A 15,546-nucleotide genomic window follows, 5' to 3' on the forward strand; every position below is an offset into this window, starting at 1 on the left:
TGCAGTAAGGGCTGGGTCCACTAGATTGTTGTACTGGAATGAGAAAAAAATTAGTATATGAAAACATTTTGTGCTTGCATTTTTCTCTTTAATTTTTCATTTATTTTTAAAGCTATAAATATAGCTTGTATTTTAATTGGGTGTCTGTCTCTAATTTCACTGCAGCTGTAGCATTTGCCAGAGAGCACTGGCTCAGTTTTCACGGTAGTGCAGGATTTACGCCAAAAAAAACCCATCTCTTCTCTAATGCTCAGCACTTCTTACAGGCCTACCTCAGCTCTGTCTAGTATAAAGCTATACATTAAATGAATCAGACTTGTGGATGTTGACAAGAAAGATGACACAGCAATTTGTTGCATTTAGCTTAGTCACCCTGTAGTTGTAAAACAGATGAATGTTTTACTCATCATGGTGGAGAGGCTGATTAATGAGAATTTAGAGTAATTTAGATCCATTAGATCTTTAGATTTAGATTCAAGGCTGAAGGCAGGCACTGTCCTGCACAGAAACATGAGTTTCTTAAATGTCTCTGGTCTTTAAGACACCCCAGAAGGTTTTAAGCTTGTTTTCATGCCAACAAAACTTACCATTTGTTATGAATCCAGACTGATTCAATGATGACACCATTTTCTCCTTGTCATTGCATGTAATTAATCTACCAACAACAGACAGAGAAAAGAAAAACCCATTATAAGATTTTAACTTGTTCCTATTAATAGTCATGCATTAAAATAACAGAACAAATATCTGCTGAAATTCTCCTTAGGACTGAAAGACTTTCAAGCAGAACTTAGTGAGGTAAAACCAATACATTGACTGCATCTYCACTCAGTTAGAAATTGTTTGTTCCAAAAGGAAACAGAAATGGTGAAAGCAATATTTAGTGCAATGGAATTTTTACTGTGTGAGACCTAGCATCTTAGAAATAGATATTATTCCCCTTAACCTGGAAACATGGCCGAATTTCTGGAGAAAAACTAAACAGAATAATGTTGAGATATTTTAATATAATAATAATTTAAGCAAACTATCTTGCTAATGAAACTGGACTAAGCAATCGTATATTAAAAGCAAACTTATATGTGACAACCATTACAGACAAAAAAAAAAAAAAAAGAAACCCAGAGAGGAACATCTGTATTATTTAAAGGGATAAACTGAAGTGCAAAACTGAGAGGTCCCATAAACCATTTCAAAATTAACTACATTAAGTGTGAAGAGGACTGGATAAGATGTGATAAAATTTTCATTAAAAGCATAAAGGGAGAGTACATCTGAGCAAGAATGGGCGAGTTGGGGTACAGCTATTTTAAGAGTGGAGTATCTGCTGAGGAATGTACACATKTGTAGGGCAAACAGAACTTTGAAATTAATGTTGTTCCTAAAAATTCTAGTGAGTTTGGCCCTGGTGCTTAGGCAATATTTCTGAATATTTGAAAGGATGACTGAGAGCTAGGAATACAAATACAGGAAATACCACTGTAATGGAAAAACTTGTCCTTTGCTTCATCAAGCGAAGACAACAATGTTATTGTTGATCCAAAATGATGGAATCTATCCACTKACTATAAAAGACTCTGGAATCATCCTTAATTGCAAGTAAAATAAACCTCAATATAATTTAAAAATCAGATTTACTTTCTTTTTCATTAATAATTTAAAACTTTCTTATGAATCTCAAAATGTGGAAAACCTTTATACATGTTTGGGTTTTTAAATGAAGATAATCTGCTGAAGATAATCTTGTCAATGTATCAAAAGACATACTTTTAGATACACAAAAACTTTGTACTAAAACTGTTGAATGTTTTCTGCTTTGACCCAAAAATGATCATTATCTTCCAGAGCTTGACTCAAAGAAAATTCTAGTTGTCATAACAACTGCAGCAAATACCAGATAGCTTGTGCTTGCTTTTAATGCAATTAGCAAAASTTAACATCTCCTGAAGATTAAAAACCAGAGATGCTATTTAAGAGGGAGGGTGGAATTATTATACTTCTTTTTTTTTTTAAATTTCCACCAAATTCAGCTTAAAATCTTCAGACAATGGTCTCTAGAAATATTCCATTGCATCAAGTCATATCTGCAGGTAGCTTTGTTATGCTCCATATTGATACAATATATGCAGGATTCTAATAATTCTGTAAACTGACACTCAGGATATAAATAAGCCTAAATTACCTTTCAGAAAAATCCTCATATGTTGTCCTAAGTAACTGGCTTACTAGACAGATACCTGAATGTTTCAATCTTGTCAGATGTAATACTAAGTCCTTATGCAAGTCCCATTTAAGCTATGATCTTAACTGTCATTCTGTTATCAAAGTTCCAGATTCAGCAGTCAGTTTATCAGGAAAGGATCAGCATTGCTCTGTTTATGTTCTTGTATTAACACTGAAATAGAATAGAACATCTTAGCCATTGCACCACACAAACTGTATCCACTGGAATCCATAGAAAAAGTTCACTTATGAGTGAGTCTTGATGGTATCTGGAGATGTCATCTTGATCAGGGACGCATTATGCAATGATTTGTTATGATTGGGTGTCACAGAAGTACAGAATAAAATCGAGTCCTTTCCTGATTTAAAGACCGTTAATGGCAGCTACAGACCAAAGTGCAGGTGTTGATCAAAGGTCAATGAACTTGATAATGTTCAGATGATGGATGAGCTGCTGGTAAAGGACACCTTATTAACAGTGAAGTCTGTCACTTAGGTCAGACAGTTTTCAGTTCATTTGCACAGACATACTGTTTTATTCCAACAATTTTGCCCACCGTTTCTAAAGTAGGGCAAAATTAATGTATAACTTCTTTCTCTTAAGATTATTTTAACGTTAATATGGTTACTTTAGAAGAACTTAGAAATCTGGCAAGCATCTACCTAGCAGAGGCCTATTGTAGTAATAAATAACAGAAGAAATTGAGCTCTCTGAAGGTATTTTTTCCCAGACTACTGCAGCAAAGTATTGCCATTCACAGACACACCTGTTTGCACTGGAAAAAGAAATTCCCTGTATCAGCAATGTCTTCAAAGAGATTTAAATATATGAGGTAAAATGAACACTTCAGAAAATAAGTCACTTAACATATGGAAAATAAATCATGAACATCAAATCATTATTAAAAAGTTCAAGACATCAAACATCCCGATTTTTAAACATATTTAGACTTAATATTCAGCTTCTCTATTACACATAATGGAAACAATTTATGCAATTCAGGTATTTTCTAGAGAATATTTTGGTAAATTTACTTAAGGGAGAACACTGACTAGCTACTGTTATTACAAAATTAGATAACRTCTGTTTTGACCAAGATTCATAGTAATTGATGTGAAAAGATCCATATCATTTAAGTAAGAATTATTTTTCATTTTGCAGCTGTGGATGATATTTATTTCTTAATAACCAGATATGTCTCTATCATATGTCTAGTAACATTAAGCAGAAATCATCTGGAGAAAGGGAAGCAGTTGTATAAGCAATATGACACCCACGTTACCTATCTGACATAAGTTACTTGTAAACATATATCTATATCTATATCTACATATATATTTGACTGCTATGCAAATATCATCTTTCTGAACAAATGAGCTCTTTCCTGACAATAAAAAAAAAATTACGATCCCTTTTTATTGGTTGTACAAAAGACTTCCTAAATTCATATTTTAAAATATGACATACAATGGATAGCTGAATTTATGCTTGTAGTTAACATAGCTTTATTCATGTACAAAAGAGACCAGCCTGCCATGAATAAAAAAATCTCATTTCCAAATATGCACAAGCCATTACAGGTTCTGGCTCAACAATGGGGCTTTCTCTCTTTATGAAACAGGCATTACTAATAAAGTCCTTTAAAACTGCAGAGCTCACGCTTTGCCAAGCTCTAATGGATTTGGAAGGCAAAAGACCTAAGACGGATTTGCATATACCCTATGTATTTCAGAATCCAGATTGCTTCAAGAGTAATATCAAGTTTGTAGAAATAAGTATTGGACACATTGATAAACCCCCTAAATTCTGGCTTTTAAAGAAGATGGTAGTACTGTATTGTTCCCTGGCTGCATTGAAAAGGTCATGAAAATCTTTGTGTTGAGAATTGGAAGCATTTGCCAGCCCTTTAAACTGTTAGCATTCACATTCAAGTGAGAGAGGCATAAATTAATCTAAAACAAGACAGTGTGAACAAGATTTATGCATTTTAATCCACATTATTTCTGTGTTCAGGATAATATTTGTAGCACAAATTTGTAGCAATGGAATGGCACAGTCCCATAGAAAATATGGAAGCATTTCAAAAAGTAATTCCAGTAAAAGCAATTGATTTCTGATGTGTTAAAAGGATCTTCATGTCCCCCTGTTATTTGCAAAATTAATGTACTTACTATGTTAATTTGAGAGATTTGCAACACTTCAGCAGCTTTTATGAACTATGATTTAAATGAGTGCTGGAATTACCAACGTGGAGACAATAAATTCTAGGCACTAAGTAAAGTGCCTTGTAATGAGGGACCTAAATGTCTGCTTCAAAAGCACATGGAACTACATTTCAGCTCAAGCTGCTGTTGACCTGTCAGCTACGCATAATATTTTTAAATCTATTCTTGTGTGTTTAAGGGAGGTCACTCAGGTTTCTGCTTGTGATTCTCTTCTCTTTTCTTTCTCCATTTGCTGCATTTGACAGTGCTGTAAGTAGAGTCTGAATGCCACCATACAAAAAAGAGTAAACCATTTGCTTTCACCCCTATGCTAAAATAAAGAGATAAAAAAAAAAAAAAAAAAACCCAACAAAAAACAAACAAACAAAAAAAAACCCACCAAAAAACCCTTTCAAATTTATCAGTCCTTTCTCTGGCCATTTCCTGTGGCAATACATCATTGGGACACTACAAATATCCACGCTGATTGTAAACTCAGACTATAGTGCTCAACCTCACTTAAACTGCTCCTGAGGTTCATGAATATACAAACCAAAAACAGAAATCCTTCACTTCACAGTTCAGACTTGCCTGTCTATAAAGACAGTAAATAATGATGAGTACTTCACATGCAAGGTACCAAAAGAACTTATTGTTACTACTCCAAGCTCATTGACGTTGAAATATTGCACATTGCTTTGGATTCTAACCTTTAAAAATTATTTTAGAATTAAAATCATGGCAAAAAACAAGCAGGTAGAAATTGGGAATTACGTTTTGTTTGCTTTTCTGGATCTAGCAGATTTGTCACTAACTTTTTTAATAGAATAGCAAACACTAGTAGCATTAGGACAATATAGCATGACCTTCTCTGCTATTGGATTTTAAAAAGCCCTGAAACAGAACCACCCCAGACTTTACTTAGTGAGGATTGATCTACATCATGGCAGTTTGGTTTCCAGTTCAACAAACAGGAATATATCATATGTTGCTTTGGGTCAATGAAAGCCCATGCTCATCCACTGAGGACTCAATACCCTGGAAAATTTGCATGTCCTATAGATTCTGTTCATTAGTACGGTTAATTAAAACAAGAATTTGCTATTGATCTAATTATGAAACATATGCATAATTTGGGGCGCATATGGGACAAAATACGGTGGGTGCATTGTTATGCCTTCTAAAAACATGCCTGTTGTTTCACAAGATAGAGGAGTGTTTTTGGGAATCCCTCTTTCCCTGGCAGTGTTTGACATACCAGGCTAAAGTAAATACAGTAGCTGTGGATGGGCTCCATTTCCCCATAAAGCCAGAGGGTGCTGTGCTGGAACACCGGCCAGGCACGAGGGGGTGGCAGGGCGAATGAAGGAAGAGCGTGCAGTGCTTGCAGCGCTGCGGGCGCACCAGAGGTGGGAACTGGTGCACAGGGGAGCCTCTCTGGAGATCTGACCATGAACAGTTACTCAAAACGCTGCAGCTCCAGTGAGGACAGCTTTGAGTTACAGGGCAGCACAAGGTCAGAAGCTAAAAGCTTTGTTAAAAGCAAAAATAAGGATGAAGGTTATCGACCCCATCGATCAAAGCACTGTCAGAAAGGGGGTGAAAAAACTCACGGACTGGAACACTCTTCTCTGTATCCAGCAGAAGTGGGAAACGCCAGCCAAAGGCTCCAGAGGCAGAAGAAGACTCACAAGAAAAGCAGTTCCTCTACATCTGACTTGAGCTTGGTGAGTCAAGGATCATCAAGTTCATTGTCTGTTGTGGAAGAAAAAATAGAAGCTAAACTCAAATTCTCTCAATTTATTAATGAAGTTACTTTCAGAGTGCTTGATCCCATGAGCCTGAGGGCATACCGAGCTGCTAAACTGAAAAATACCTTTCCATCCAGTGTGAGAAGCCTGGATGACTTTCATATTAAGAGAAAGTCTCCTGAAAACTGGAAAGAAAACATTCTAGATGGGAAAACCCATGAAGAAGTAGACTTAGAGACTCTGAGAAGTGACGACATCGTGGCTGGAGCACGAGCACACAAATTAGAGAAATCATCGTCCCTGGATACAAGTCCTTCTCTCAGATCATTTGATAATGGTGTGTCATGCAGAACAAGATCTGGCTTGCCAGTCGAAATTATGATTTCTCATAGCAAAGGAATGCCAGCCACAAAATCTGCATCTCTTCCTAGAAGTACAAGCATGGTGAGCTCTCTCAAATACTTTCTTTGGGTGGTGTGTGACAAGCACTTATGCTTTAGCATGGCTATTTGAAAAGTGTTTCTGTCTTCCTGGGTGGGCTCTTACCATGTAAACAGACYTCTCCAGGGTGGGAACAAACATGGWWCATTTGCTTTTAGTAGCTTGAGAAGCCAGCTCTAGAAGGTATAGGAGGAAGGAAAAACAGAATACAGTTCCCTAGTCCTTTTAGTTTGGTGTCTTGGAAGATGGCTTTACAGGACCAAGCAAGGTTATTCCTGCACTGCAATAAAGTATTTATATAACCGGGTCAGCTTGATATGAACAGGAAGGAACCCTCAGAAAAGGGTGAAGAGGGCACAGTGACAGCTCAGGTATTCGGACTCACTAGCCTAGAACTTGCTCAGATATCTTTACACTAAACAAGAATAGTCAGTTTGTGTGCTTAACTGCTGCTGAGAGCTCTGACATTCTGAAAGTGTTGCTAATGTTTGTGTGTCTGGAATTAATACATATTAATTGATAATTTCTTTATTGATGTGCTAAAAAAAAAAAAAAGCACAAAACCTTAAGAACTAAAAAAAAATCTTTCTGCTATGGTCTGGTAAGAAAAAATTTATGTTTTTAATTTTTTCTTATGAGATTCTTTGTTTGGCTGAGGAAGAGGTATTTATGCCTATAAAGGAAGGCAAAGGGAAATTGTTGTTCTTCGGTGGCATCGCACGGTCTGAAACTCTGAACTGCCAAACCTTGAACGGATACATTATGTTAGTATCTCTCCAGAGTAGTATCTGCAATTCTGCTAAAACAATAAAGGTCCAGGAACTATTGCTTAGTACATAGATGTTGCTAAACTGGGAGCTGTTACAACTGCATTATTCTTTAAAAAGTCTATTCAAGTTTAAAAACAAAAAAAACAAAAAGTTGTTTCATTTCACAGAGGACTGCAGCAAGTAGGAGAATATCCTAACCTTAAGAATTTCATTCAAACTTCAGCAACCCAAGTTTAGGATTTTATGTCCTTGGATGTTTTAATTGTCACCTATCAAGGATCTCTGGAGAGAGAAGAGGTGAAAGGTAATGAAACATGGAAAGAATTTGTGCATTCTGTTGTGTCACAGCTGCACAATGAGAGCTGCCCTGCAAAGGGGTCAGGAGACTCTAGTCTGMGCCCATGGCAGGATATGCTTTTTTCAAATTTCAATTAAGCATCTGTCAGAGCATCTTTTCCAGTGGACTTGATTATATGTGGAGATTGAAACTTCCAACCAATCAAGTACAAATTCACTAGACATTGCTGAGTGCTCTGTAATTCCACACAGTTTGTGTGGGCATCAGTCTACTCCAGTTTAAGCATCAGCCTGCTCTAAGCCAAGTCATTTAAATTAAACACAGCAGTTACCAAACATTTTACCTCCACAAACAATGCCTCAGACTGAAGAGCTCAACATGAGAAAACAAAGTAGAGGAAGGGCAAAATACAAGAGCAAAACATGTTCAGCCACATCTTAATGTTCTTGTCTCCTACATGYAAAAACTTTGACATCAACACAATTTCTTTAGTTCCAGTCCTCACCCAAACCATGCCTAGCAAGAAGCAAAAGGATAACTGTACAGTCTTGGGTGTCATTATTGTAAAGATACTTTAAAAGTACTTGGTTATATAACGTTCATTTGAATACACATATAGAAAGTCACCTAGAACTGTTTCATGTTTTAGTTGCCAAGTTATTATTCATATGCAGAAGATAATCTTTGAGAGAGAGAAATAATAAGATTATATTGACTTAAATATAAAAACTGGATAGCAGAGGTATAATAACACACGTCTTGAAGAGCATGAAAGAACATGCTTGAAAGTTTGAGGTTAAAAACTGCACCTAATAAAAAAAATGTGACTCAGAAGATGAATGCTGTGACATTCCCTCCTGCCTATTATGTTTTCTGAAGACCCCTGAGGTGTCCACAACTGCCTCTGTACTGCAGTTGATTGGATCCAGACACACTAAAGTGATTTCAACTTTTAGACTTCTGAGAACTGGTCAAAATGTTCAATTTCTGCAGCAAGTATTTATTGGTTTGCAAACAGCTGCTGCTGAAATGAAATCTCACAAAAAACCAACCGTCACTGTAGATTTATGCAGAGGAATTTCTGGACAGCTAGCAGAATAAGAAAAAAAAGGATGCTTCATTTTGTGACCAAAGTTAAAGGGAATTGTGAAAGGTAGAAAGCAATTCCAAAATATGATGGACATGACCTTGGTGTGGTCTAAATATTTTAGTAACCTGGCCAGCAGGATGAAATTATTTTTCATTTCTATATATCGATCTAAATTTGAAATCACTGGACAAACAAGGCAGAAAGGAAAGTGTTAYAACTAAATGAAAGCAAACCTCTGAACCCACACCAATGCAGTGGATGCTGTGCAACTCTAGATTGTGTCATACTTCCAGACTGAAATGGTTTGACCAGTTTAGTGGGCTGAAAAATGCAGGAAATGACTGAAAAGGGTTGTACACAATAGAAAGTTTCCAAGAACTGGGAAGACATGCTTGTCAGAGTCCACCAAAGGACAGATCAATACACAGAGAAATGCGGATGGATACAAATTCATATTTTTCTGAGACTCAGGATATGTTTCAAAGAAAGCCAAGTATGAAAGGAGATTGCTCTGTGTCTTTTAATACATATTTTATCTCAAATACATTTGTTCCAACTAGCCAATGCCTTCAGGAGAGCTTTGTGTACCACTKCTACTGTTCCAGGAAGAAAATATAGGTAAAAATTTAATCCTTAGACAATGACACAGGAGTCTCACTTCAGACCTGAGTAAGTCTGCAGCATCTTAGGGTTTGAATCAACCTGAAAATTATATTTCAGTGAACTTTAGTAATACATGAATGAGAATCAGCTTTCCAGCTGGGTCTCATCTTTACGTGCCTACTTTTACCTACACAAGGAACTATATAACACATTAGACATAGACTTTTCTTGATCACAGGAAATCAATTTCTTTCTTAGAAGAGCTCTATCTTTCCACCCTAAATTAAACTATTAGTAGTACACATTATGTGTGCAAGAGATCTTTGAAACAATTTTTGACCTCATCATTGCAACTTTATGTATACATATCCTAAGGAATTGTGCACTTATCACCTCAGATCATGTCAATATCACACAAAATAAACAGGGGCAAGCCTGATCAATACAAATGACTTGCTAAGCTGCAGAGGCTGTCTTAAAAAGCAAGCTTGAGTTGAGACAGTGTCACTTCTACATTTTTGAATAATGCAGATGAATGGAGCACAAGCTAAAATAACACCTCTTTTCATTCTTCTCACAAGAARTAATTATTAATATAACTATTATAAAGAAGAAATATAATCAGAATAGACATTTATGTAAGATATTGAGAAGATTCAAAGATTTATGTATATCTTTAATTCAGGTAGGTTCTTCAATTCTTAAGGAGAATTTTAGCCACRGAAATACAGTGTCACAGACATTAACACAGGCAAGGAAAATTACATTAATTTCTGCTCTTTAATACTTGTTATCCATGAGGATTCCTGCTGTTCTTTACAGGTTCTCTTGCAAGACAAATGCCTGAGCATGTGGATGGGTCCCTGAAGGTGCACAAACACCTTTAGAAATTACAGCCTCACACACCTGAATTTCACAGGCATGAAGGGGTTTTGTACCCCCATGGGCCATTCTCTTAAGAATTGAATTCAAAGATCCTTGTGGTTTCCTTCCAACTCAGAACATTCTGTGAAATCTGTAAAAGCTGTAAAATCTGTAAAATCTGTAAAATCTGTAAAATCTGTAAAATCTGTAAAATCTGTAAGAATAGAGGAAGAATGCCTTGCAAAGGCTGTGGTAGGATTCCACAGCAGCAGAAGATGCAACCAATCTCCCATTTCTAAATGGAATTTTTTAGGGCAGTTTCTAGGTTCTCAGTTTCTAGGGCACCTGAGTACTCAGAATCTTGCTGAAAGAGCAGACAAGATTTTTGTTGCTCTAGGTCAAAGCTCTTTTATACAAGAACATTTTCAGTCCTCTTTCAGCCCTTCCAGCCCGCCACCATGATGTAAAAATAGACATTTGCTTTGTTCTTGGATGAATACCAAATCTTTCATTTCTATTTACAGTACAGTGATGTTTACAAGWAAGATTTGGGTTCAAATACATTATAATGGAAAGAATATATTGTTTCACTGACTGATGCATGCAATGTACTAAAAGAGAAATAGTAAGAGGTGGCACCAGAAGGAAAGGGTAATGAGGTGCTTGCCCAGGTCAGTGATCAAGCCAGCAGCCAAACACTGGCCTGAAAAGTCTTCCAGTGCCCTATTTTCTGGTCTGTTCCTGTCTCTTTCAGATAGGAAAGGGGTCAGGTCAATGTAGAACTACCCTCAGTAGCTGATATAATGAAGCTGTGGTATCTCAAGGTTACCAGAGGAAAGTAAGAAAGTGAACTACATCAGATGCTTCAGTTCTTTACCATTATATCCACATGACAAATTATATTATTAAAGCCTTTTATGAGTCTCATACAGCTATAGAAAATGCCACGTGGCCACCCTTCCTAACATCCTGATGTCTTACTTGCCATGATATTCCACATGACACTGCATAGAAGTTTCCTCCCCTCTTTGCAAATTGAAAGTGACCATCAGGTTGTTACTAGCCTAAAAATGTTTTCTCAAAATAGGTGAAAATAGATAATTTAACTCCTTTGCCATGAACTTCATTGACAGCAGATGATGTTCACATCTTTTCACCACTCAGAGACACCAGGCAAAAACAACCATTGTAAGACTTACTAGGTTTAAACTCATCATCATGTGAAGAGAGCATAGGCACTGAACTACAAGCAACATACACCATAACAACTTCACTCTGTTATTTTTCCTTTATTTGCAAATTAATGAAAACAGTTTCTGTGTCAGGCAATACTGTATAAGAATCTCGGGTCATAACAATTACATTTGGGTGTGGAAAGCCAAGTATTAAATCTTTAATCAGCTGGGGTTTGCAGTTACTTGGTACTTCCAAGGATTTCTATTGCATCATTATAACCTCTCTCCTCTGATACCAACACTGTTTTCCTGTACACCACTATCATGAAATGATCACTCTGGGTGCAGTAGTAATGAGTAGTACTGCAAATGTGTGCCAGTGTGTACACTTGGAGCTTCCAGGGTGGGTAAATTAGCTTTATAACACCTCATAGGTGTTAGGCAGCCAAATACTCTAAGCTATAAAATGTGATAGCCAAAGGAAATGGTAGCACTTTCTGAGCTCATTCTATCTGAAATCAAAGACAAATCTCATTTTCCACCCATCAGGCTAAATCAAAGATCTTCTCAATCTCTGAGAGGACTTAGCCATGTTAGGCTTGAAGGATGTAATAGTGTCAGTTGTACCAGCAGCTTGCCCAAGCTGGGGCAAGAAGTAGCTCAGCAAAGACTGACAGCTGAAATATTTACCCAACTTCACCAGTTAAATGTAGAGTGCTGAATCCTCTCCATATTTTTTTTTCCTTTTTTGGTGACATTTATGGTTCAGTCACAAGATATGGAAGGCCAAGCAGGCCATGTGGAATTTCATCTACTGTTAACACCTCTTGTCCCAGTACTGTGGTGTTGTCTCCTTTTTCCAGCGTTAAGAGGAGCGCAGCAGCCGTGTACTGTAGGAGAGATCAGCATAATGTTTTTAGAGCAGCAGATGTGACATCGTTTTACAAGCAACAGTACGAGCAGATGGTGTTTAGAGAGTTCTCCTTGCCTGCTCTAAAACTCCTCCGTTGGGTCACTAATGGATCYTTCGTCTCGCCGAACTCGGCATAAAGCTACGATGTTCCCAAAATGACGCACGTGGTCATTTTCAGCTTCCCAGCTCATCAAATACAAATTAGATCAAAATCTTCTTCACAGAGCCTTTAAGACAGTACTCAAAAGAATAAGCTATTTATTCAAGACAGGCTAAAATAGACAGTCTGAGCTGCTTCCCAATAACAAGAATGTGTTCTCAATGAAATTAGGTATTTTACCACACAGCCTGCATTTTTGAAGTTAGGGTGTGTAATTCAGTTGTCCTTCCTTTTCTGCCCTCCCACCCTTYCTTTTTTAGAGAAGGAGAGCAGCAAGTGAGTCAGGAAGGAGATATTTGTATAAAAGAAAAAAAGCCCAACAATATTATAATGGTGAATTTCTGCACAGGATTCAGAGCTCCAACCAGAAAACAAAATAATTTTCCAGCCACATCTCCTATTTGCCTTCAGAGGGGCAACTACTCAGCCAGAGAAAAATCCTGAGCACATGCAGCTCACATTGATTTCGGTATCTTTTGCACAGGCCACAATAAAGCAAAATTGGCAATCAGAAATGTTTAGTGTTCCTTTCCCAGTGATTTTTGTTAAACGACTTTTCCCCTTCCTTTGAGTTTTAAAAACATTTCTCAATTGTATTCCTTATCTTTGGACACCTTTAGAAAGCAATGGTACTTTGAGAGTAATGGAAGCTACAACAGGCTTAGAACAATTACCATCAGCAGAGGTGYCTGAAAACTGCAAAGCCAGGCAAGGGAGGGTGAAAGGGCAGGAGGCACAAAAGACTAAGAACTCTCTTTTCTGGTTTGGTCTACAAGTGTTAYTTATGACAAAGATTTTAAAGGTGCTTCAACTCATTTTTTATTTCTTCCTTCAGCCAGCAGCCTGTGTTTGTCATGTGTACAAAACATGGGGRTTTGCCCTGCCACAGCATGGCTGTAATATATCAGGAAAGAAGGCAAAAACCTGGGCATGCAGTGAGTCTCTCACAGCCATATGCAATGCTCAACATACCTATTCTGTCTGCTCCACACAGTGAAAATCTCTGACCTCTAGCAAGAGAAGATTAAAGTGCAAGGCACTGCCCAAAGCCAGAGGTTGCTCTGATTTATTTTTCAGTTGTGAGTGACTGATATTTTCCCCCACTCATTTTCAGCTCTATTAAAATTCTGCTCAGTGATGTACTGCATGCAATTAATAGAAACATAGATGTAACTTTGCTCCCGCACTCCCACTGTGTTCTAACATYTAGCTGGAGTAAAATAAAAGTTTACTTATTAATATGAACCCACCATGGCAAGCATTYTGGGAACAGAAAAGAGGAAATCAGTATTACATTACTCTGCCAAAGCTGCATTTGCATTACTCTGTTTTCTCTGTAGGCTTGCTGATCCATGGGTTTTACTCTTCCATAAGAAACTGTAGCATTAAAACTTTGAGCTCAACAAATTTAATGAACAAAAAACTTTTATGAATTATGGGATGGTTTAAAAGGTTTTGTACTAAATGTGGGTCTCAGAAATTAAGCCTATCTGCCCCAACAGCATGACTCATGTCTCAGAATACCAGGAACTGTTGGTTTTGACCTCAGGTCAGATAAGGAGAAGCGGGACCCCATTTTRGAATCTATTTTATATTTATAAAATAGGTACTTTTTCATAAAGCTCAAAAAACGGCATTTTCAGAGACTAGCTCAAGCATTTRTTTCAACAACTTCCTCTTTGCAAAGCAACTTAAATTTGACCTTCTCAGATGAAACTCTTCAGTGCCAGGAGGTTTAGGTGACAGGAAAAGACATCTTGTGGATAAGGAAGAAGCAGCAGATGTCATAAATCTTGGCTTTAAAACAGTCTTCCATGATATTCTCAAAAGTAAGCTGGGAAGATGGGGGAGAATATTAATAGGTAGAGGCAAAACTGATTAGAAAATCTTACCGAGAGGGTATCTCATAATACTTCATTGTAACCAGGGTCTCAGGGTCAAAAACTATTTGCTGTTAGCAAGCAGATGCATYTGTTTTGAGACACTTGTAGTGCTTTCTATCTACAGATAGCAAATAAAACATACAGTCCTGCTCCTTTATCTGTGTTGRAAACTACAGCAGTGCATTTGTGCCCCTGTGCAATACTCTTGAGAGGATGCTTTTGAAATTTCAATAATGCTGGTTTCCCAAAAATAAGCAGGTACTTATCAAGTGTAAAGAAAYCTTTCTTGTACAAAAATCAGTCTTGGTTGAAAAGCCTTCAAATGTTTTTATTCTGTGTCACACTTATTCAGTACCTAGAATGGACASAAGTTGTTTAAAGACCTCACTGTTGTCTCCATGCCTCAAATCAGCACTGCATTGACATTTAACTCCCTTTCCTTTTTCACTGCCGAAAGGGAATTCTAAACCTTGTTCAGAACTTAAAAAAACAAGGGGAGCTGGATACAACAATGTTGGAGCACCCATTGCTGAAAAAGTGGCTCCCAGACTGTGGTCTACAGAGCTTTCTGTTGGGGCACTGTTGGCCAACAGCTCTCAATTTCTGACAACAAATTCAATACCTGCAAAGATAAACTAAAATTATTCAAATCACATCTGTATCCATCGAGCTTATGAGCTATTTGCATTAATATTTGATGTTGGTTGGGCAAGAACGATCAGGGATATGGCAGTCTCAGCCCCCTGCTCCCTGCTTGGATAGAGAGAGCATTTTAGACAAAAGAGAATGATTAATAAACWCTAGGCCTGTTCACACAGCTACACCTGTTCTCCTAAAAACAAAGAGACATTTCCCCCAAAGAGCAGCGATTCCCTGGATAACTGTAGTAACAAAAACCCACCGTGTGAGCACAGCTAAAATGAGCAGCTRTTGAGGATTCAAAATCTGGTTCACAGCCACTTGTTCCCCCAGCAGCCAGGCAGCCCTTCCTCGCTCCGCTTGTGGTGCCATGAGCACACGGGGAGCTCCAGACTCGTCCTATTTCTGGAGACAGAGCTGAATCACCRTCCTGAAAGGGGGAAACTGGGAGTGCTGGGACCCAGCAGGATCCAGGGGAGCAGCAGCAGTGAGCAGGCAGAGGCTGGAGGGCATGAGCAGGATTTTGTGATG

At 37.7% G+C, this 15,546-nt stretch overlaps 1 protein-coding gene across 1 annotated transcript in view; it reads left to right on the forward strand.

Moving 5' to 3' along the window:
* Nucleotides 1-5,879: 5,879 nt before the first annotated feature.
* The window catches only part of LOC130573329 (uncharacterized), a gene marked incomplete at its 3' end in the record, with an annotated part of 90,782 nt that continues 81,115 nt past the window's right edge, over nucleotides 5,880-15,546 (forward strand). The window contains exon 1 of the mRNA XM_057365688.1: nucleotides 5,880-6,623. Coding sequence (XP_057221671.1) covers nucleotides 5,880-6,623 — 744 coding nt within the window. The remainder of the gene's footprint in view (nucleotides 6,624-15,546) is intronic.

Source organism: Malurus melanocephalus, unplaced genomic scaffold (assembly GCF_030028575.1).
Source record: "Malurus melanocephalus ecotype Western Australia unplaced genomic scaffold, MMel_1.1 scaffold_57, whole genome shotgun sequence".
Lineage (NCBI taxonomy): Eukaryota > Metazoa > Chordata > Aves > Passeriformes > Maluridae > Malurus > Malurus melanocephalus.